Source organism: Alosa alosa, chromosome 9 (genome assembly GCF_017589495.1).
Source record: "Alosa alosa isolate M-15738 ecotype Scorff River chromosome 9, AALO_Geno_1.1, whole genome shotgun sequence".
Taxonomy (NCBI): Eukaryota; Metazoa; Chordata; class Actinopteri; order Clupeiformes; family Clupeidae; genus Alosa; species Alosa alosa.
The window spans coordinates 1,035,670-1,060,749 of record NC_063197.1 but is presented as its reverse complement, the minus strand read 5'-3'; the positions used below and the strand labels follow the sequence as shown (position 1 = coordinate 1,060,749).

General features: G+C 39.0%; 1 protein-coding gene across 8 annotated transcripts in view; it reads left to right on the top strand.

Moving 5' to 3' along the window:
• Positions 1–1,082: 1,082 nt before the first annotated feature.
• LOC125300873 (Fc receptor-like protein 5) overlaps positions 1,083–25,080 on the top strand; it is a 141,823-nt gene continuing 117,825 nt past the window's right edge. For all 8 annotated transcript variants that reach the window (XR_007194620.1, XR_007194617.1, XR_007194618.1 and 5 more), the window contains exons 1-4: positions 1,083–1,193; positions 23,185–23,211; positions 23,312–23,593; positions 23,700–23,993. Coding sequence is in view for 2 of the 8 variants with exons in the window: in XM_048253034.1 (XP_048108991.1) it covers positions 1,154–1,193; positions 23,185–23,211; positions 23,312–23,593; positions 23,700–23,993 (643 nt within the window). In the remaining 6 variants the exon portion in view is untranslated. The remainder of the gene's footprint in view (positions 1,194–23,184; positions 23,212–23,311; positions 23,594–23,699; positions 23,994–25,080) is intronic.

Below are 25,080 nucleotides of genomic sequence, written 5' to 3'. Positions count from 1 at the left end.
AACAAAGTTTTTATAGACATCCCCTGACTTACAAATGTCAACACGCTTTGTTTTTATTTAGATTTAGTGTATTCTCTTGTCTTTCCAATGTTGAAAAATGACTAGAGGATTTAGCCTCTGTGTCACTTTATTTTCATACCTTAGTGAAAAAGAAAGTCATTAACTACTTCTGAAAGTTCAAAGACACTCTATTAACTTAAATAAGTTGAAATTAGATAGGAAAATGCTTCTGTTAGGTTTTGTATATAAGACTTTTCTAGGGGTGCCAATATTTGTGAGCAACGTGTTTTTTTTTTTTTTTATAAAAACAAAATTTTGCTTCCCTTCAAGGTTTGATTTTTTCCTCATTGTTTTCATTGTGAGATTACAATAAATCACCAACTGATTATTTTTATACCTGTTTTTAGTCAACTTTACCAAAGGTGCCAATAATTCCGGAGGGTACTGTACTTACTTATACTTGGCTCCAACACTGTTCATTGACTTCAGTTCAGCATTCAACACCATCATCCCCTCCAAACTGATCACCAAACTCAGTCTTAAGTTAAACTGTTATTGATAGCTATTCATATATTTATTTCATATATGTTTATGACTTAGTCTTATCAAGAATGTGTGATAGATTTAGGGTGGCCACCTTCATCTCATCAAAAGAACTGGAGAGGACACTTATGTTTGGTTTGTTTTAATGTTTGCCGTTCAATAACACACTCACTGCTGTCTATGGAAGAACATGACAGCCCGAGGGCTGTTTGGAACTGTTGAAGCATTCATGAACCACGTGACCGCATGGTGGAGTGTCGCAACTCTCTCTTTCTATGGCTCTGGTTGTGGTATAGTGGAAGGCATGAAAACCTCACAACTGTAGTCAAAAAAATTAAATCTTAAATGAACAATAGCTATGTTTTACAGTGAGTATAAATGTCTGTAAAGTAAAGTTTGCTACCAAATATGATAAAATGTTGGCTATAAATGGCTATAGTTGCACTCAAATAATTCATTTTAAAACTTGGGCTGAGATAGCATGGGGTGAGCTCTTTTATCTGTGTCCTACCCATGTGCACATGCACACATAATCTCTATCTCTTTTGGACATGCACGGAAAGTGAAGAAGCAGCCACATGCTTGCCACCGTGAGTTAGATTGACTCGACATGAAGGAAAGAGAAGGACTCTGGTTGTTGATTGCAATTTGTGAGTTTTGAGGTCTACAAATTTACATAAGATTTGAATTCATTGATGGAATATAACGGTAACACTTTACAGATTGGTAATAAGTAAAAGCCCAGAAATTACAATAGTTTCTAAGTTGTTTTTAAAACAATAATTCACCATTTGTTGTGGTAACAAGTCTGTAAGATATGGTAATATCTCGAAGTTCAGATGGAATCACTTTAAAGTAAGGGTGACATATCCTAATTGTTTCATTGAAATATAATAGTGAGGTTTTAAATGTAGTAATGATGACATAACACAACATTCTGCCTGGTGCTGTAGGTGAAATCACTAGGTCTGGACCCGCTGTTAATGTGTATTCTGTTTTTTTTCAGTGCCCTGATGAAGTTCTTTTAAATTAGAATAATCTCTTTACCAATCTGACTCCAATTTTACTATAAAGGTTTGCCACTAGATATAAAAAACAGATTCACTTACAGGAAGCCAATAACCCCAGAAGACCAATACTACATTTAACAGTTAACATGACAATGTATTGTAATGCCAGGAATAATCACACTTTACAACCAATCAGAAACACAAACAAACCTGTAATCTAATCAAGAATAAAGCATTAATATGCCATACAACAACCAATCCAAAAATATACGACAAGTCAAAATACACACATAGGATGTGGGGGCTTTGAGAAGCACATCAACTCAAAGAGGCAAGTCTTTGTCACTTTCCTTATCCAAAAGTATCCAAACAGAACAAAAACACTCTTAAATTATATCATAAATATAATTTCAAAAGTACCAACCAAAAGTCATATATTTCCATTCGGTTTTGCCTTTTATTTATACGAAAAAGGAGGTTTTTATCACTGAAAACAATTATTTTTGAAAACTCCCTGCTCCAAAGTGGATATGTGGGAAAACTCCACAGTTAGCTAGTTGGTAAGCTATAAGATAATGGTTTTACATGGGAGGTTATGGGAGCCTTTAAGTGTTATCTGAGCTAAATTTGTCCTTTTCACTGAGGTATTGGAAGCGAATTAGGTTGGTAACAGAGGTGTCAAAAGTATCACATTCATTACTCAGGTAGTATAAATAATATCGGTTTTAAAACTACTTAAAATATAAAAGTAAAAGCAATGTAAGGAAAACAAATGCCATTAAGGACAAAAGCATAGGTCCCGCCTCAGGTGCCTATAGTGCACTATAACAATTTGGGATGCACTAGGCTACCTGTTTCAGTCGCATATATGATAAGATGAACCTTTAATGTCTCTAACATAGAGAAATGTGTCTTGAGCATCGAGATAGTGTGGTTACACAAATTACATTGACATGGAAGCATACAGTAACACAGAAGGTGGACTAACACCAATAACACAAAGACATAAAAACATACAGTATAGGCTAACCTCACATCCACACATCCACAGTCACCCCCCCCCCACACACACACACACACTCTAACAGTCACACCAAACCATGTCTTGGCATGTACCTAGCCATAGCAAACATTGCAAATTTACCATTAGTACGTTCTTAAGTTACTACAATATTTTGTCAATAATTGACTGATAATAACAAACTCTCAGCTTACGTCAATAAGCTTTTTCAAATTAGACAGTGAGTTTTTGAATGCCATTAGCTTGTAGTACTTGGGTGTGCAGAGCTTGCAGGGCATTCGAAAGGAATTGTTTTTGCATCCAACCATCTCGAAAAATTCTTCCTGGAATGTACAAGGGTTGGCTGGTCTTCCTGGCTACCAACCTCCTTGCTGGTGCTTGGTTGGGACATTTCACTTGAGTTCTCTTGGGTCTCTGCCAAGGACATCTTTGTACTTGGCTACATCTGCTATGTCCTTGCTGGAGTGTGACATGATTTGTGTCATGTGCAGGTGCGATGGATCACGTACAAACCAATAGGTATATTTTTATACTTCTCATCCAACCACAATCAAATTCACTCTATCCGGATGACACGGATGGGACAGCCGTGGCCTACAGGTTAATGCTTCGGACTTGTTACTGGAGGGTTGCCGGTTCGAACCCCGACCAGTAGGCACGGCTGAAGCGCCCTTGAGCAAGGCACCTAACCCCTCACTGCTCCCCGAGCGCCGCTGTTGTTGCAGGCAGCTCACTGTGCCGGGATTAGTGTGTGCTTCACCTCACTGTGTGTTTCACTAATTCACGGATTGGGATAAATGCAGAGACCAAACCTCCCCTCACGGATCAAAAGAATACTTACACTTATATACATGATTTATCTGGATACGTTTTTTTTTTTTAACGAAGACAAGCCAGAATGAAAAAAAGAACGAGGCTATTTTTAACATGTAAGGAGTAGAAAATACAGATAATTGTGTGAAAATGTAAGTAAAAAGTAGAAGTAAAAAGTCTGCCGAAAAATAATTATTCCAGTAAAGTATAGATACCTAAAATTTCTTCAAAAAGTATTTGTACTTCATTACTTGACACCTCTGGTTGGTAATGTATGTAGTTTCGGCATTGGTTTTATATTGGACGTTGGATATTCGACACATTCGAAAAATATATTGAGTACTGACTACGAGGGACGAATTTCAATCAAACCAAGTTTAATGTGTTTATACAAGACCTGCCTATATAACACAAAGCTTCTAGTAGTGGCACATTTTCGTTTCAGTATGTCCTTATAGATAATTATACTACTTCATGTGTGCTATTATTAAACATTTTTCTGACTCGCATCAATATGTAATTTCCACCATTATCCACCTCATTCATGCCGTAGCTTACTCACGAGACCCAGCTGACCGTTGCCTTTTATTCAGTTGACAATCTTTGGAGACTCCACTTCAACAAGACTATGAAAAACTATGGATGGCTCTATATCACTTTCACATTCTGAATAACAGGATAACGCTATGGAAGATGGATGAGGATAACGGATGACTGTCAAAAAGCTTTTTGCTTCCACACAGCACAAATGTCTGCTAATCTAATCACGCATGGCACATTCACAGAACTACAGGCCAGTCCCGGCCCTGTCACTGCAAGCGCCTCATGCTTGATCACCCTCAAGCACACTGTGGATTTTTTTTATTTAATTTATATAGTATATTTAGTATTTAGTTTTGTTATTTTTCTTATCTTCTACTGTCTCTATTGTACAGTAGAGTTTGGTTATATGTCTATACTTATACTTATATTTACCATTTCTGCTGTAAGTGCATGTTGTGTGTGATGTCTGTATGCTACTGAGACCTTTGAATATTTCCCCTTAGGGATCAATAAAGTATCTATTTATCTATCTATCTATCTATTCTGTGACTGAACAATTTTTACATGCGCAGAACAGGATATTACTAGCCTGGAAAATCCAGACCCTGGTAATCTAGAAAGATTAAGGGTCTGGCCGCGAACAATGTCATGGCCCAACTCGAGGGGCGGCACCAAGCATGCATTTGAAAATCTCACTGCACGCAATTGGATAACACTAGACCCTAGCCCTGGCTGAACTTGATGATCTCTATTTCTGCTTTCATCAGGTCTTCTACTGTGATAGCAGTCTTTGTCTTTGTTGAATGTTCATCTTGTCTATTCTGTTTGACTGTTGTGTATTTTCCATTGTAATTTCTCTGTGAACGTTCTTTCTTTCTCCTATAGCATTGTAGAAGCAGCTCTTTGAGTTTGAGAATCCACGCCACAGCCTTTTTCAATCTATACCAGCTGGAGTAGTGATCAATCAGCTTGTTCACAGCATTCACGTCTTCGGCTGCGTATGTGAGATGTACCGCAGCTGTGAATCTCACCTCATTGTCATCTTCTTCAACCTTTGTTTCGTCAGGTCTTCTTGGCTAGTTGCTTTTATTTTATTTCTGGTTGTTTCAGGAAGGCTGGACCATGTAACCAGCTCAGATTCTTCATGAACTTAGTTGGCATAAGCCCCCTGGATGCACAGTCGGCAGGAATAGTTGTTAAGTTATCATATTTCCATTGCTGTAGCCTGGTTGACTCTGATGATGATGATACGATTAGCAACAAAAGTTTTGAAGCGTATCTTTTCATTCTCTATGTATTTCAATACAGTTGTACTGTCGGTCCAGAATGTTGAGTTAAGCAGATCCATCTGTAGCTCTTTCTTTTACATCTTGTCTGTGTCCACCAGCAACAACTGCCGAAGTCAATTCTGTGCATGGAATGGTGGTCTGCTTCAGTGGGGCCACGCGTGCCTTTCCCATCATGAATGCACAGTGAACACGTTCAGCTTTACTTATCAATCTCAGGTAAGAGATTGTTCCATATCCACTTTCGCTTCCATCAGAGAAGTGATGGAGCTGCGCAGTTGCAACAGGTCCGAAATCTGATGGTCTCACGCATCTGGGTACAACTACATCTGACAGCTGGTCTAGGTCTTGTAACCAGGTGTTCAATTTTTGGCCTTCTTTGCACAGCTGTTGCATGAGCATCATTTCAGAATTTCAGGTGCAAGGAATCCCAGCGGATCAAAGATTGAGCTTGTGACTGAGAGAATTCCTTGTCTCGTGATTGGTTTGTCTTTAACATTGAACTTGCACAAGTGCAATTCTGTAAATCATAGCACACCTAAAGCCCTTTCCATGGGTAGCACATAGGTCAAGTCCAAGTCTCTGATATCCTTGGCTCTCTCTCAGTCTGGAACAGAGGCAAGCAAGGCACGGTTGTTACTTGTCCATTTTGTCAGATGAAATCCTCCACTAGCACACCATGCTGTGGGGTCTCTGCACAAATCAACTGCTTGAGCTTCACTGGCAATTGATGTCAAACAGTCATCGATGTAAAAATTCTTTAGGACTGTGTCCACAGTCTCAGGTGACGACTTACAGTGATTCTCCTCCGCTGTTCTTCGAAGTGAGTGTAATTTGGACAGCTAGGAGAGGATGTCGCACCGAAGATGTGAACAACCATCTTGTATTCAGCGATGTTCTGACTAACGTCAACTCCTGGCCACCACAGTAGGCCAGTGTCGTCTTCAAGAACCCTCACTTGATAATACATTGCGTCTACTTCAGCAATCATAGTGACTGGTTCTTGTCTGAAACACGTCAACACTCCCACAAGTGAGTTAATCAAATCTGGTCCCTGTAGAAGCTCACTGTTTAATGAGACCCCGTTTACACAAACATGTGTATTTTTATAAACAAAGACATTTCCCTACGTTTGAGCCTTTCATTTAGACGCAAACGGAGAATTCTCCCCGTAAAAGGGTTATCCAAAAAAACTCCGGCCAAAGTGATTTTTTTGGAAAACTTCGTTTATGCGTTTGGTTATAAACTGTGGTAAACGGAGTTTTGGGCAGCCAACGTCACAGTCTGCAACAGAAGTACACCAAATGTGCGACCAATGTTTACATTTACATGTTCTCACGTGCGACTTTTCAGGGTTCTGATTGGTTAATGTGAGCTTGAGCTTATCGTTAGACTGCCACTGTGCGTGCTCATGACAGCATGTATGTACACGGGTTCGTGTAAACACATTTAAAAAAAAAAACGGTCTTGTGTAAATGCAGTTTTATTTGCAAACGTAGATGGCCAGATATTCGTTTAGGAAAATACCCTGCTTCGTGTAAACGTAGTCTGAGACTCCTTGGTGGCTGGCAGCACACTACGCTAAGCTTCTTCTTTTGAGGATGGTATACCCCGTGGTGAGGAATATACCACACTTTTCCATCCTTAAAGTTCAGCAGTGTCACTGGAACTTCAGCTGCATATCTTTTGTTCAACATGTCGTTCATGAATGACGTATATTAGGAAGGTTTAATGTATGCTGTAACACAGCACTTTGGTTGTTTGGCATCTGGACACTAGACTTCTTCATTGGAAGACCTATGCAGTAATGTCCATCCACATGATGTTCTGAACTTGACACAGACTCCATGAAGTAGTGATCCTCTTGTGACATTTCTGACTTGTCATCACAACTGCATCATGAAGTCATGATTGTATTGTTGTACGAGTAGTTGTTCCACGTTGTCAATGACAGTCCTGTTAACTCATTGAGTGCCAAAAACGTAATATTACGTTTTTAGCTTTTTTTAAAATTACGAAACCAGACACTCTAACACACCTTATATGTGATTTTGGGAACTCTGTGATGAATGGAAATGAAATATATGATGATCGAAAACTCATGAAAACGCACAATCTGGACATTTTATCTGGACATTTTATCATAACTCGGTTGCCGCTTTGGGTCGAATCAGTGACACATGCACGTCAGCTCAAAACCAGGCCATTTTCGTGGGTCTATCACTAGGTGGCAGTCTCCCCAGGTCTCATAGGTCACTTCCCGGAAACTTTACAGGCAACACTTATACATATTTCACATATGTCATGAAAGACGTTATATCTCCATTTCTAGAAAAAAAAACAGTGATTTTGATGAAAACTAGCCACTGTTTAGCTTGCGATTTCTCAGGAACAGAAGTGTGTAGAAATACACGGTTTGCACCCACTGAGAGCTTAAAGTCTCACCTTTCAAACGAGCCATTGTATGTGTTCATAGCTATAACACAGAATATGCTGTGGCTGTACAAAAATCATCAACAATGGTCTAGATCAGTGGTTCTCAAATGGGGGTACGTGAAGGCACTCCAGGGGGTACGTGAGATTTAACCCTTAGAAGCGATTGACGCAAAGTGCGTCAAAAAACACACCTTCCTTCTCTGTTACATTGCTCCGCAACTGTTCATAGCAGCGAGAAGCCTTTATTGTGTGACAGAGCAGAAGTGGGGCTTTCCAACGAGACCACGCACTTGTCTGTACGTTAAAGTATGAAGATTAAAAAAAAATCATGAAATTAAATCAAATTGCATCATATTTACAGTCTCTGCGTTCACCTGCGCACCCATTACTCTCGTTTGAATTACTCGCGAACCCGTGAACACATGGATATGGCAAGCATATTAGATGAAAGATGAGACAGAGCTCGAGCACAGGTCGATCCTTCTGGCTTATGAAAACAGACGAAGTGACTGCAAAATAATAACGTCATGTACAAAAAAACAACTGCACACCCATTACTCTGGTTTGAATTACTCGCGAACCCGTGAACGCATAGATATGCCACGCATGTCAGATGAAAGAGGAGACACAGAGCTATCATTTGATACCAAGTACATCCTTCTGGGTTATAAAACAGACGAAGTGACAGCAAAATAATAACTTCATATAGCTCGACTTACCTCACATTTTTGTCTGTTTTTGTGGCAAAGCATGTTTATAATCCAATGCTATTGTGTGTTTCTCTAGTCTATGGCAAAGAATGTTCATAATCCGGTTTTGAGATCCTAGCTAATTCCTGCATGGCATTCAATTCAAGGCTCACATTGCATTCCAATTTGTTCGACAACGAAACACTTTTTTTGCCTTTGTTCATGGCTACGCAGTAAAAGGTTGTAGAGAATCATGAGTGCAGACAGGCTGAGGCACACACACGTAAACTCGGGTCAAGTCAGGTCAGATCAGTTCAGTTCGTGTTCCAGATATGGAGCGCAGAAAGGTAATTTTTAATCACTAAATAAAAAAATGGCATTTATTTCTGTAAGGTGCACACCACATTATGTCTGTAAATTGCTCAGCCCCAGAAAATCCCTCCACCGTGGCAATGATATTGCCAGATTCAGGACAGTCTGCCATACACACACATGAAATGCATGTAGAGCTATGAACTTGCTGTGGTGAGATACATGTCAAAATATAATATTTTTTATAATACGCTTTTTATATTTTAATTCTTTAAAAATCTAAATAAAATCAATGCTAGTACTAATACATGAAATGATAGCCTAGACTCTGCCGGAAAAAAGCAATATATAATATGTGTGTGTGGCACTACAATGACCAGAATAAATCCTTATGAATAAAGGTAGTGAAAATGCCCTAAAAAACTAAGGGTTAAAATATACATATATTTAAAAAGTAGAATCCATGCAAAAATACTTAAAAAACAATAATTTAATAAATCTTTCAGGAAAATATAAGTTGTATGTGTATGTGTTTATTAGTTCCAAAGTTTAATAAATTAGACAATGATGGCACAGTGCTCTTTTTTAAGTCTTTTTTTCTCAACTAAAAGTGCTTTGCGCTGGTTAGGGGGTACTTGGCTGAAAAAATATTTCACAGGGGGTACATCACTGAAAAAAGGTTGAGAACCACTGGTCTAGATTGCTGGCACTCTAGGACAAAGCTTCCGAAAACAGCTAGGCATTCAATGAGTTAACAGCACATGGTTGTGTGTTGTCATCAGTGTTCATGTCTTTTTCCCTAAGTTGTCCGTTCAGAATCCATCCATGTGCTTCTCCCTGGACATAGGAATTAGTGATGGATTTTAGCGTTCGTTGCCATGGGAGTTCGCGTTGTTCAGTTCGCCAAGATGATTCGTTCTTCTGATTCGTTCACCAGTTCGTTCAGTCACATGTTCTGCACAATGTTGTTTGGCAGCGAGTCACGAACTTTCAAACTATCGTTCATGGTCACGTTCATGGTAGTGGTTCAAAACATAATAATATTAACATAATAATATGTCATAAACACTATATTAATGAAAAAAGACTTCAACTCCCTAACGAGAACAACATGATAGAGAGATAGATAGATAGATAGATACTTTATTGATCCCCAAGGGGAAATTAAAGGTCTCAGCATACAGACATCACACACAACATGCACTTACAGCAGAAAAAGTAATATGAATAAGTATATAAATATAAAAAACTCCACTGCACAATAGAGACAGTAGATCCCATTATCCCATTGAGATCAATATATTTTTTATAGAGTTACCACAGTGCCACCTGTGGTTGTATAGAGTAACCTGTGGTAACTCTATACAAAACCTATTGATCTCAATGGTGCATTTTGCCCATGTTCAGGGTGAAAAGTAAAAAAGAAAGATTTGCATAAAACAAGTCAAATTGGTGTTTTTAAAAAGAATGGATCATGGAGAATAAAGAAAAAAATATTAAAAAATCTTTGTATATTCCCACAAGGTGTTTGGGTGCTCTGAAAATGAGAACCAAAATTTTTCAGACTTGTAAGGTCTGCTGTTCAGACCCTGAAGGATTTTATTTTCTGTTCATTGCTTTTTGTGAGAGTGTTTCTACTTATCTCAGTAAGGAAAATAAATCAAGAGCCTATGTTGAGTACAAATATGTCTTCTGAAGGCCTAGACAGAGCCCAGCCAAAAACTCTGATCAACTTTGAGGGACAGCTATGACCATGCAGGATCATCTAGACCAAACATGATGATTTTGCTACATACTATTCGTATTTATGTACCAGCATGCAAAATTTGAGCCTCCTACATGGTTTAGTTCTTGCGCTGTGGGCTTGTGAACTTTGACAAAAAAAAGACGCCGAACAAAATCGACAACCCCCTCCCCCTGTAAAACTGGCTGTATCTCGGAAAGTATTGATCTTCCATAAAAGTAATTGTACAGTGTGTCTCCTGGGTAACATAGGTACACCTGGTAATTTTTTCAGAATTTTTTGAGACCTAAGTGCGTGGGCCCTGATTGAATTGACGTGGAATGACCAATGGACATATAAGAGAATAACGTAGACAAGTAATATAAAAACTATATCAGTGCAAGAATAGCTTGAAGTAATAGGGTTGCAGCCATTGGTCAAGTATTTAATAAAAAGTATTATGTACCGCCACAATCCAGGCTGTGGGAGGGAGGGGATATGCATATGTGCTAATATAGCATGTAAACAGCGTAGCAGTAAAACAGTAGGCTAGTGGACAGTACATACACAAACATGGAGAAGGTGGGAAGGCAGACAATGCAGAGAAGTCTATTTCTTCTCTACCCTTAAGTGAAGCACTGAACAGTTCAATGGCCCTGAGGACAAATGACTTCCTCTGTCAGTTGTGCATGACAGTGAGTGAAGTCTCCAGCTGATCAAGCTCTTCTGCTTTGTAATAGTGCTGTGGATGACATTCATTGTCCAAGATGTTAAAGAAGTCTGTTCAGGGTCCTTTTGTCTGATATTGAAGTGATGCACTCCAGTTCGGCTGTACGAACAAATAGAAATGCTAATTTGCGAACAAGATGAAAATGAACGTTAGCTTGCAGCAGTATTGTTATGTGTGGGTGGGTGGGGGTGAAGCCTTTATTCCATTAGTCTCGTGTTTTTAACAAATAGCCTACTTGTGGCCACTATTGGTTAAAAGTGCACATAATCATGAAGTTAGAGCTATTTTTATGTTTTGAACTACTACCATGGTCATTAGGGTGCATCAGTTGCCCCCTAAAAATGAAAAGATTCCTCCGATCATGATGCATTTTTGTTTTTATGTTCCTTTTGGTAAGAAAACACACTGGGTGAAATATTCAAAATTGACAAAATTCAAAAGTTTAATGGTGGCACCAGGAGCTCAAAGTTATGGAAAAAGCCGCTATTTTACAACTTCTATGACAAAATTTTGATCACTTTTCATGAAACATTATGGCACCTTATAGAGTATACCAAATATCTTAGATACTGTAGACAGTATGTCTAGAATGTCTAAAAATATTTGGAGGTTTATTTTAGGGTGTCACTAGCATTCTATCAGTGCTGCCTATGCATATGCTAGCCCCTATTATAATGATGCTGGATTACCTGTTTTCAAGACAACTGAAGATACAAGTGAAATGTTAAGAAGCAAATTCTCAATGTCTATTTTCTATGTGGCCGTCTCAAATTTGGAACCATTACTCTGTCTTTTGCTATAACTTGCACAATGTTCTGGAATCTCTCTTCTATTGTGGCAGAACCAACTTTCTCATGGGCTAGTTTAACCCCACGCTCTGCCACATCATTTGTCACAATGAAGTTTGTAAGTGTTGCCTTTATCCTCTCGTAAAATGTCAAGCCATCCCATTGTGACACTGGTGTTGAGAGCATGTTCATCAAATATATCAAAAGCTGCAAAGAACAGCCACGAGTCTTCACCTATGACGTTTTCCAGTTTGAGGGCCACAGCTTCCTCTGGTAGACTTGGAAAGCATGGTTTGCCGTAGTCTGTTCCTGTCCTGTTCCTGGGGGTAGCAGCCTTTGGGAAGCTCAGCAATCTATCCACCATAGCCTGCTTAGTGGATGTCTGCACTCTCTCACTGAACAGAGCAAGTGGTGCAAGCTCTGCTGTCAAATACCACAGGTGGTTTGAGAAGGTCTTAATTGCAATTTGTACAAGTAGAGATCTTTGAGTAGTTGCAGGTCATTTTGTGGTGCAGATGTACCAGAAGAGCAGGTGAACCACCATTTTGCATAGACGAAACAAACAAACTTCACCAATCTTTGAATGTGAGGGAGTTGTCTGCCAGTACAGTACCAGCAGGTAATGCAGCAATCACATCAGAGAGCAGAGATATTTTAAAAAGGTAGATACATTTTGCCATCCACCTGGCATGATGGACTGCTCCACATGTGAGAAATGTTGTGAAATGTTGAGCTGTGATCTCTCAAATACAACCTCACAAGGTCCAGAAATTCCTTGTAGTCATCTCTTGGTAGAAGATCATGATCCAGGACCTCTTTTGACACTTCCAAGAAAGAGTTACGAAGATCATGCAAAACTTGTGGGAGTTCTGTTACATCACTGACTTCAAAAGTTATCTGCGTGGGATCTGCATGTGGTAAGATGTTAAAAGCCTCTCTCAAATGAAGAAAGACCTGGATTTCAGGAGCTTGGCTAGTCTCCACCACTTCTTTGAAGATATGTGAGATAATCAGTTCACCAATGTGATGGCGACACATCGCCCAGAGAAGATACTTCTTCACTTTCTGTTGTAGTGTGATGCAGGCAGCAGTAACCTGACCTGTGTTGGAAGCAGTGGTGTCACACACCATGGCAGTAATGCTAGCAAGACAGTTCCAACTGAAAAGGACATTGTAAACTGCTTCTCCAGTCAAGGTACCCGTCTTCTCTCCACCAACAGCTTTGGGTACAACTGGTATTCCCAACAATTTGAAATCACCTCCTCCAGAAACAATGACAGGCAGACGATCATCCATATTATACTTGGACTTCAAGGCTTCCATAATTTTTCCATCCCAATGTACTGCAGTAATGTCAGGTCCAACCCATTGCTCCTTTATCGCCTGTGAATTCTGTCTATGAGCTGTTGTGCGTGATCTATCTGCAGTGCTGTAAGAAGAAGATATCTTTGAAGGATCTCCTCCAGTTTTCTCAATGAATTTTCTGGTCAAAGAAGCAGTGTCTGTGGGTGTCATACCCAACCGTTCACAGTGTTGTTGGATCTCAGTGTCTTGAAGAATGTCATGAGGCACATATGTTGCAGTCCCTGTTTTTACAAGTCTTCTGTGTTTCCTCTTTGGGGTTATTTCAGTTAATAGTCCAGGCAAAGTAAGGTCTGACCCAAAACTAATCGCAACAGAATTTATTTTCACATTTTTATATTTCAATTGGTGATCTAAACACCATAGTAAAAGTCCATGAAAATCCAGTTGGTGGAAATATGTTAAAATGAGGGTTGTTTTATGCATTATCCTTCAGCAAATACTGACAAAACTGTAATTAGAATGTTATAGAATAAGCATTCTAAAGAATATCTGACCCCATCTAACTTAACATGGAATTTTAGAATATTGCATTGTTGAGGAACATTCTTTTATTTTCAAAGAGTTAGTACATTTCTCAGGCTTATTTCAGACTGGTTTGTTGCTAATTGGTGTCTATTTTTACATTTTGGCCCTTTGAATCAATGGAAATGGTTGTTGAGTCTTTAAATAGAGTCAGTGTGTTTTTGCATGTAAGTGTTCCACAATGTTAAAGTTGTAGAAACACATAGTTAAGCATTATTTAGCCTAGGTAAGTGTTTTTGGTGTTCTGATTTAGAGGCCACTGAATCATATACAGTAGGCCTATCACACGAAAGTATCAGTCCACCATTTTCCAAGACTTATAGTAATTGACCTCTTGCTGTTAACGGTTAACTGAGAGACTGTCTATCCAGTCAGAGGGGCCTGTATGATGCCTCTTTACTTTGCACAATTTTGGCTAAAACAGTAATCAGACAGCACAGTATGTTTATGTAAGTGAATGAATAAAGGAAAATTATAAAGGCAAAGTTGAAGATGGACATGATAATGTCCAAATTCGACAGAAAGGTGCAGATAACTGCAGCTAGCCTCCAAAGAGGTGACTGTTGTGACGTCTGGCAAAAGGTGCATGCTATACTAATAAATATAGTTTAAGCTTAATAATTAAAATGCATGCCTATGCATGGGCCATGGTTTTACCAAAATAATAGAACAGCCAAAACTATACATATTCTAAAAGCATATGCCCTGTAAATGAAATATAGCATTAATCAACTTATGTCCCATCTTCCTTCATGCATAATACATACTCCTCTATTCTGTATAGGCGAATCAAGTGAACAGCTGATACATTTTGGCCTGCACTATTAAGGGAAACAAATTAAACATCCTAAACTACATATTTTCTAAAAGCATATAACCTCTAGAAGTGATGTGACACCAATTAGAACATGTCCCATCTTCCTCCATGCAATGCACAATACATTGCCATCTATTCTGTATAGGCGAATCTAGTGTACAGTAGATACATTTTGGCATGTACAGTCAAGGGAAAACAAATTAAACACCCTAAACTATATATTTTCTGAAAGAATATACCCTCTAGAAGAGATATTACACAATTTCAGACATTTCCCATCTTCCTCCATGCCATGCACAATACATTGCCCTGTATTCTGTAAAGCTGAATCTAGTGTAAAGTGGATACATTTTGGCCTATAATGTCCAGGGAAAACAGATTAACCACCCTAAACTATATATTTTCTAAAAGCATATGCCCTCTAGATGAGATATAATACCAGTTAAGTATTATCTTCCTCCATGCCTTGGACATGGTACATATTCCTATATTGCATTTACTCTGTATTAAAACACATTGATTTTAATATATCGCTGAAAAAGCTAGAGCATTCAAAAATGTTCAATGTTAACATTTAAAATCATATTATTGTTTAATTTGACCATCATTTGTCCTCAGATTCACCCCTGTGGGCTGAATAGTAATTGAGATATAGGGCTATATTTGTCTAATATGCATGGTCACTAGCAAATAGCTTAGGGGTTTGTCCAGTCCACATTGGGTGTGGTTTTGTTTTCAAAAGTCCGGCAAAAAGGTGGATCTTATGTTTCTTAATTAGTCATGGGTGTGTTTTGGGCTTAACATCCTTTAAACTAATGAGAGTGACATCTGTCATTCCCTTTAACAGCAAGCAGTGCGCCTTCAAAAAGCGCATCGATATTTTGATAGTCAGCGGCATTATGTTCCCCATTGTAATCGTGTAATTTGTAATGTTTTACATGGATGTGCGCTGGTGCACGTTCCTGTGGACAAGAAAAGCAGGGTGTAATTGTGCACTCGCCCATCACTGTTGATAATGCACTCTTAAAGGGACACCAGGCAACGTTTAATTACTCATCTACGTAAGTCGGTATATGGTTAAATGACTCATTACAGGGTGAATGAAGACTCTCTCGCCCGCCCCTACTGCCTGTAGGAAAAATATCCCATTGTAACCTCTTGGCAGCCATTTTGGTGGCCATCTTGAAAATGACCCCTTTCTCAAAGTCAGATTTTACTAGATTTTTAGTATGTTATTTAGCATGTCTAACAGTACCAGAATCCATAAAAAAAAACATTTTGTATCAATTTTTTTGATGTTGAACCCTATATTGACCCGCCTAAAGTTACTCAACTTGCACTGGATCATCTTCCTGAATGTCAATATTATCACAAGTGTGGGCAAATTTCTAAGTCAGCACCTGTCAGAGGCTACATTCAATGTTTTGCACTTTTATGTCATCACATAACCAAAAGTATTGGTTTTACCAAAAATAGTTGTCAATATTTTAAACTACAAAAATACATACCTATAAAGTATTTTGAGACAAATTATTCAACCCAGTCAAATACAAATTACGAATATACGATATATTTTGCATTTGAAATATGGAATACATGTACCATAAATACTGCTCATCCCTGTAGGCATCACTTGTTCTGAGATACCATGTTTGGTTCAGGAGATATAATGAAGAATATAGGTGTAATTCAGTTATAGTGGAACATTTAATAGTTGCCACAACGACCATTAGGGTTTTTTGATAATGTTTTATATCTGAAAATGTTCAGGGCTCCAAACTGTACAAGTTCACCAAGTTTCATGCTTATATGAAAGAATTTGACCTAATTTTCACATATCCCCTGTACTATAAAAGTTCAATAAAACTGCCAAAGGTGCAGCTTTTCGCCATTGACGTATGCACACATAATTCCAATTTTGACAATGTTCCACCACTTGGATTTTCATGGACTTTTGGTGTGTGATTTGGGAAGGTTTCATGAACTGAATACAACAAAAATCATTTCTGTTGCAATTAGTTTTGGGTTGGGTGATTTTTTCACATAGATTGCCTGGACTATAACTCCTCTTCCTAATCTCTTTACTGCTCTCACTGACATTAGAACATTGTCCTGGGTCTATTTCTTTGAATTGTTCTTCTTGAACTTTCTTATTTTCCTCTGCTCTTGTCACACTTTTCTCCAATCTTTGCCTTTTCCTTTCTTCTTTCCTTTTCTGAATTAAATCCAATCCAGCAATAGTTGCAACTCTGTCTGTCATCATTGATTGCAGGAAAAGCTTATCTTCCTCATTTTCAATTTGTAGGAAGGCATCTTTAGGCCAGAGAACACAAGATTTGTCCAACAAGTCATTGTATTCTTTTTCTTTTTCGACAGTTCTCTTGTTTTTTGCAGTTTTTCTGAATTTCTTGTCATTCTCAAAGAATTTCACAAGCTTGTTGCATGTGCTTTTCTCCAGATCTTTCGGATTTGACTTTCCAGACTGTAGTGGAACTCCTGCCCTTTTATATATATTTTCAATTTGGGGGAAGAGAACTGTTGCACTCTCATAAACAGACCTATTCCTTTTCCCACATGTCTCTGTTGTGAGATATTTTTAGCTCTTATGATCATCCTCAGGGTTGGAAGCTATGATGTAGGAAGAACCAAGTCATCTTTAGTAGCAGCTGGTCCAAGCCCATACAGTAAAGATGATGCCCGAGTTTTACAAGCAGCCATACTTACGTACAGTGGTGTCAACCTAATACAAGACTTCTACCATAGAACATGTATGAAGCTTCTAATTTGAAGAACTTTTCTTCTAATGGATCATGCAAAAAGTTTGTTCAAATGAACTACACTGGAAAGTATATGATACTGATGGATTATGAGAGCCACATTTTTAGTACATATTCTAAATATATTATCAAGCACAGTTTGAGTTTTAGCTGTTCATTGAATCATTGTTCAACTACTTTTAAACAATACAAATGTATTATGAATCACATTAATGCTTCTCAATCTCTTGCAAAGGTTCTTAACATGATCTCTGGGTCACAAGAAATCAATAAATGGAGTCGAACATTGTAACGCGAAAACATAAAATGCACTTTTTTTTTGGCAAAAAATGAACCTCATCGTGCCACCATTAGACTTTTGAATATGGTCAAAAGATTTTACAGGATGTCTTTATTGGTAAAAAGGAACACCCAAACAAAAATGCATCAGATTTTATGAAAGTGAGGGCAACTGATGCACCCAACCACTAATATGGAGCTAGCAAGCTACAAACAATAGGCCAGGAGCCAGGTCCAATCCTCAGGATGTTTTTGCTACCTTTTTTCACTATTATTTCCTATTATCTTATACCTTGGGCCATCACAAGTTGATAAGGACCACCCTGTAAAAATATAGCCCTTGTGGTCCATACTCATACACAGGATGAGCAGCTAGGACTCACTGAGGTGAAGTGATGATGGGGTGAAGACACAGCAAGCAAACATGGATTTTGGTGGAGAGTGCAGATTTACACTGCGTTCCAAATTATTATGCAAATTACATTTTTTTTTTTCAGATTTTCCTAAATAGTTGATGCAAATGACAGTCAGTATCATGTTCAAGTCATCAACCGTCAGAGTATAATTTGAATTTTACTGAACAAACCAATGATAACAGTATTTTTTTCAAAAATAAAAAACTCAGAATGCACTGTTCCAAATTATTATGCACAACAGAGTTTCAAGACATTTTATAGTTTGTAAAGAACCCAAAATGGTCTTTTGTTGAATTTGCAGAAAGTGGCGTAGCCAGAAATGGGTGGCCACAGAAAAGACGGGTGGGCAAAGCCAATTTGATTGAACATAAGATAGGCCTACATTAAATGCACCATACAAACATTAATCATACATGTATGACATAAAAGTGTAATATATTGAACGCATTTGATCACAGCTGACAAATTACACAGAAACATTTTCAACCGGAGCAACACAATGCATGAATGTAGCTTCGGCGCGTCACACGAAAAACAATTGAGACAATAGATTGATCATATTGGACAACAGCAAAGCCTTATCTTAGTTACATTCATGACATGAAAGGTGGAACTTATTGAACGAATTTCATCATAGCTGACTAATTAAGCAGTCGGCTAAACATTTTAAACTTGCGCAAAACTGTATGAAGCATCTGCGCATCATATAAAACACAAATTGAAGCAATAGATTGACCATTGGACAATCCCAGTGTTGGAATGTAACGAAGTACAAATACTTTGTTACTATACTTAAGTAAATTTTCCACGTATTTGTACTTTACTTAAGTAGAATAGTGCATACTTTTGACTTTTACTTCGTTACATGTGCAGCAATTATCTGTACTTTTACTCCGCTACATTTCTACAACACCATCGTTCCTTTTTACGTTACATTTTATGATCAGTTTTTTTTTTTCTCTCTGACAAACACGTTTGTTTTACCAGGGGGCTGGGTTGAGATTCTAGAGTGCTACGTGCCCCACTTCTAAAGCTTTGAAACATAGGCTTCTAGTCTAGACCAGGCAAAGCGTGAAGTTGTAGCCATCTGCATTTGGTAGGCTATATTCACCAGACCCATGGCTACACTGGACATGCAAATATGTTCTGTGCCCCGAGCATATGCTTGCCTTTCTCTGTCTATTATCTGCAGCGTTAGGGCCTCCTCTCCGATGAGATTGCTAGTCCGCGGATCAGCGAAGTTACAGGCTATGCCCATGCGTCTGTCACACGTCTGATCATTTGCGGCACAAATGGATGGTAGGCTATTATAGAACCGCTGGCCGAAAAAAACTAAACATTTTCCAGATTAGGAAATATTTTGTAATGTGTGATCAAATAGAGATGTATAGCCTATAATTGGGGGGTAGTAATGTGAGCGCTCGTTCAATGTCTATGCACGTCTGCGCAAGTGAAACTGAACCTAAAAACACATAAACACACCTTTCTCAACAACTTTTCTGTTCAATCTGGACCAGCAGAATTGTCATTAGGATCCATCGGACGTTTCCCTTGTCTACCCTGTTAAACTTCAGGCTCTCGTGTTTTGCTGAATGATATTTAACTCAGCAGATCACCCTAGTAGATAACCAGAATTACAGTCTCCAGAATTGTAAGTCAGAATGTAAACTGGGCCACAGATGGTAAGCACAATTACATTAGCTTAAAACTATCTAGCCTAGTATAACCTAAAACTAGCTTAATTAAAATGTCACAACCCATAATAATTTTTTTTATTAGAATATAGATATTAAGAGAATAAATCTATTATGCAAATACTACATAATACAATTAATCATAAAATGGCCCTGATGTGTCACTAGACATTAAGAAATCATGTTCATTTCAAATACTTATATCACTGACAACAGTAGTCCCGCTAGGATATTGTCATTTAAAAAGTGAAGTTGCAGCCCTCAACTAATGTTGATGTTGTGTTTTGTCATGTCATGTTGTGTTTTGGCCTGATGCGCCACCCTCCACCTATCTACTTTTTCTCCGAAGAGGGTTTTCTGAGGTAGATGAGGCAGCACTCATAAGACCATATGTGTCAGTTTGAAACCTGTTGTTTAGTTCCATGATCTGCCTATCAAGGACTTCATTCCATAACTGTTTAAGACCAACATTATCCTTCACAGGCGATGAGCAGCCCAAAGTAAGTTCAACCTGCGAATTGCGCAGCCTGGCAGGCAGAGTTCTCGGTCGGGCCCCTGCGACATCCCAATCAACGATCCCATATTTCTCCAAATAAATCCTCTGTCAATGTCATTGCTCTATCTAGTGACTTACTTCATTTCTAAACTCCGAATAGCTCTCCTTAAGCCCCTCAATCAGGTCTATACATTCTGCTGTTGTTATGGAGGCAGATTGTAAGCCTTTCGTTGCGAAGTCACTGGCTTCAAACAATTTGTTAAACATAACGAGGAGAAAGAGGAATTTTTTGGTTTGCATTTGCTGAAGCAGTGAGTCGGCTCGACTTTAGTGTGCCCAGATGTTTCGGAGTATTCAGCAAGGGTCTCACACAGGGCCAAGGAGAGTCAGGACTTTGCTCACTGCACCCGACCAAGAACTCCACCGGACATTGCACAATCTCTCCAATTCCATGGCTGGCTCCTCAGGTCGCATCTGCTGCTGTATGTCCATGAATCTACTGTAGCATGCCTGTGTGACCCAGTCATGAAAGTGTGTAAGCTATTGATCACTCCAAAAAAGGTAGAAACAGCAGGGGACACTCTAGACGCAGTGCACAGGACGAGGTTGAGGGGATGCGAGGCGCAGTGCACATAATTGCGTTGGGGAAGGTGTTCTTTAAAATAATTTGCACCCCCTCCTTTATGGCCTGACATAACAGACGCACCGTCAAAGCCAAGGGCCACGCACAGACAGGGATCAAGCTGTAATGGCTCCAATACTGGGAGGATCTTTGATGAAATAGCGTTCGCACTCATCTCCTCCGTCTCGACAAAGCCCACAGCCCTCTCCTTAATTGGCCCGCATGAATATACCTGATGCACACTGCCACCAGCTCTTTTCGGGACATGTCTTTGCATTTGTCTGCCAAAATTGTGTAGTACGTGTCCTCCTCTGCATGAAGTTCCAATTTTATTATGCGGATAAGCAGCAATGCTGCAATGTTAAAATTTTCATTTTGTTGGCATTTCTAGGCAAATCGTCTAGGTGCTGTTTAATGCATGGATCATAATTTGAGAGGAGCTAAAATAATAACAGGAAGTTACCTTTATTCAGTGCCTCTTCGTTTTCACGGTGGCCACGCAAAGGGATACATTGTTTAGCACAGAATAGAACAATGTCAATGACGACTTTTATGTGTTCCCTGTTCCTTTCTATAAATGATCTGTTCATAAAATCTCTGTTCAACTGGTTAACAATATTTCCACGGGCTTGACAGCTTTGCTTGTATTCCTCGAGCCTGCCTAAGGCTGATGCATGTGTCTTACTAGCCTCATGTTTAAGAGCTGATTGGGAGAGATGTTTCCCGTCTCTGAAACCTGATTTTAGAAATCGACTTTCGATGGCCGAGTTAATTGTTTCAGGGAAATGGCGACATGCCTTGCAAAACACAATGTCCCTTGACATGCTGTACTCGCCATGAGACATGCTGTACTAGCCATGAGCATTTTCCATACCAATGAGCAGAAAAACTTCTTGATTTGCCACCTATAATAGTAGAGGGAAATGAACTGCATCTGGGCTGTGTGGCAGGCTCGTCAATAGTGGACAAATCTGACGGGGCATCTATCTCCAAGTCGATGTTGCTGATAGTCAAGTCTGGAAGTTGTAAAAAAAATAAGGCGATAGGTTCAATGATTCTCCTCAAATATGCTTTTTGCCATAATAAAAACATTACAAGTGCCTCTGTAGCTAGCTAGCCTACCTGAGCTTTTACCTGGAGTAGCTGGAGAGAGCGTTAATAGAATATCTGGATCTACACTTTCCAATTCAACAGTGACAGACCCCTCATTACTCTCTAATTGAGAGGGCAACGTTGAGCACTGCTCATCCTGATCCTGCTCAATGCGACGACGTTTGACCATAAAATTAAATAATTTGGTTTGCTTCATCTAGATTTAGTGTTATTTAGTATTATTTGTATTTTAGTATATTCTTTATCTTCTACTGTCCTTATTGCTTAGTTGTGTTTTTTATATTATATACTTTTATTACTTTTTCTGCTGTTAGTGAATGTTCTGTGTGATGTCTGTATGCTACTGAGACCTTGAATTTCCCCTTGGGGATCAATAAAGTATCTATCTATCTATCTATCTATCTATCTATCTATCAATCATTTTAGCTAGCTAAGACCATGGCTAAAAACAACGGCTTCACTGGATTGTATAGGAGGGTTCTCACAGCGACGTTGGGAAGGGGGAGGAACTGCCGCTACTCGCAGGCTCTGAGTGTTGACTTGTGCGCCTTTTTTAGATGGTGAACTTAAACGAAGGAAATCCCTCTGATTGGACAGGCAAGACTGACAAGTAGGCGGCCTAGGCCCGCGGCTACGCCTATGTTTGCAGCATTAGGAGGTCATCTGAATTAAATAAAAAGTTATTTAAAAAAAACAGGCCAAGTTACATGTTAACATATAGGACCCCTTCATTGATATCACTTTCACAATTCTTGCATCCATTGAACTTGTGAGTTCTTGGAGAGTTTCTGCTTTAATGTCTTTGCAGAAGAATAGCCTCCCAGAGCTGCTGCTTGGATGTGAACTGCCTCCCACCCTCATAGATCTTTTGCTTAATGATGCTCCAAAGGTTCTCAATAGGGTTAAGGTCAGGGGAAGATGGGGGCCACACCATGAGTTTCACTCCTTTTATGCCCATAGCAGTCAATGACCCAGAGGTATTCTTTGCAGCATGAGATGGTGTATTGTCATGCATAAAGATGATTTTGGTACGGAAGGCACGGTTCTTCCTTTTGTATCATGGAAGTGGTCAGTCAGAAATTCAACATAATTTACCGAGGTCAACAAAGTGCTACTGAATAGGTACATATAATTTACTTTTTTTTCTGTTTCTATTTTTCAAAACTAATATAAAACGTTTATTTTTCAGTGTTAACTGGCCAAGTGACTGTTGCTGGTATGTTGATGTCGATATATTTTTTATTCTTTTTACATTTTTTTTTATCTGAAACTGTGAGTGATTGTGAGATTGACACAAAACTCTTCTCTCTGTATAGGCGGGCCTGTTTCTTCCCTGGCAGTTCTGAAGGGCCCGGAACTAGCTTACCTCAACAAAAGAGTTAAGTTTTCCTGTGAGGTCCTAGGTTCACTTCCATCAGCCACCTACCAGTTTATGAAGGTGAAAGATATCCCAATTACCACAAAGAAACATTTATCTGCAGGTCAGCCACCCATTTTATACTTAAAGGTCACTAATACCTCAGCCGGAGCATACTACTGCAAAGTGACAGTGCTGGGAAAATCAAGTACCAGCAACATTCTAAACCTGAAAGTAGTGAGTAAGTATGATTCACATCTTTGCTGAAGCTTATAGTATACATAATGTTAAACAAAAAAAACATTCTTGTGAAACTATTATTTCCCTCTGTATATCCTGATCCTCAGTTCCAGTCTCAGGTGCCAGCCTCCTGTCTGTGCCCAGTCCTCCTACAGTGTTTGAAGGATCCTCACTGACTCTTTACTGTGAAGTTCAGAAGGGCTCTCACCTCTCCTACACATGGTATCACAACAGACTGGAAGTGAAAGCTTCCTCACACATGCATAACCTTTCTGGCAACTTACTTAAAGTGGACAAGCTGACAAAGTGGCATGCTGGAAGTTACTCCTGCTCTGCATGGAATGATATAGGAGTTAGCCCACGCTTCTCCAGTAGCAATGAAATACATGTCACAGTCAAAGGTACAGAATAAGACTCACTGGTCCCTAATTTTTGTATGACATGCAATTAGCAGGGTACAATACTTAAAGGAGAATTCCGGTGTGATATTGACCTAAAGTGTGTTGAAACATGTGTTGATACCGAGTGTGAACGTATGTCTCATAGCTCATCTCGGCTTGTCCCCTGCACTCCAAAATCTGGCGCTAGTTAGCCGATGCTACCAACAGGTTTTCAAAGGGGGTGCCTTGGGCATCGGCCTAGCCATGCAAATAAATCACTGCTTTACACCATTTACGAGGCTCAAAGTAGCTCCACACTTCATTGGTAGACTTCCAAGGGCCCTGACATTTAAAACGAGACATTGAGAGCTTTGAAAAAGCACTGGTAGTTTATTTACAAGACGATTTATACAGACAGTACCTTCAGGAAGTTTACCGTTCGCCGCCATCTTGATAATTCCGTGGAAATGCATGGATTCCAGTTGCTTCCAGAATTATTTTTTGAATCTGATAACTAGCGCCAGATTTCGGAGTGCAGGGGACAAGCCGAGATGAGCTATGAGACATACGTTCACACTCATCATGTTTCAACACACTTTAGATCAATATCACACCGGAATTCTCCTTTAAGGAAAAACTCTGGTCAAAGAACAACCTAGAGTCTATTTTTGGATGATAACGAGTGCAAACTTCCGTTGGGGACCAAAACAATGTTAATCGGAATTAAACGGGTAAGACTAGAATGAAAAGAAAATAGGTTGTTTTTAGACCAGACTTGACCTTTAAGACCGTCCTTTACCATGCTGCAGAACTCATTCCAATATTAGTCTGGTGCATTGTGTCTCAAAGTATACTCTCGCTGGAATTTGATGTTCATTTTTTTTTTTTTTTTTACATTTTGATAGTACAGAGGGTAAATGTCAATTTTTTAGTGTCTATCTTTATTGCATTGCATGTAAATGCAATGGTCTATTATCGCTGTTCTTCTTATAATGGCATTGCATGTAAATGCAATGGACTATTATCACTGTTCTTATTACAGTGCATGAAAATGCACTGTACTGTTCTTCCAAAGTTTCTTATTACATTCTTATTACTGTTCTTCCTA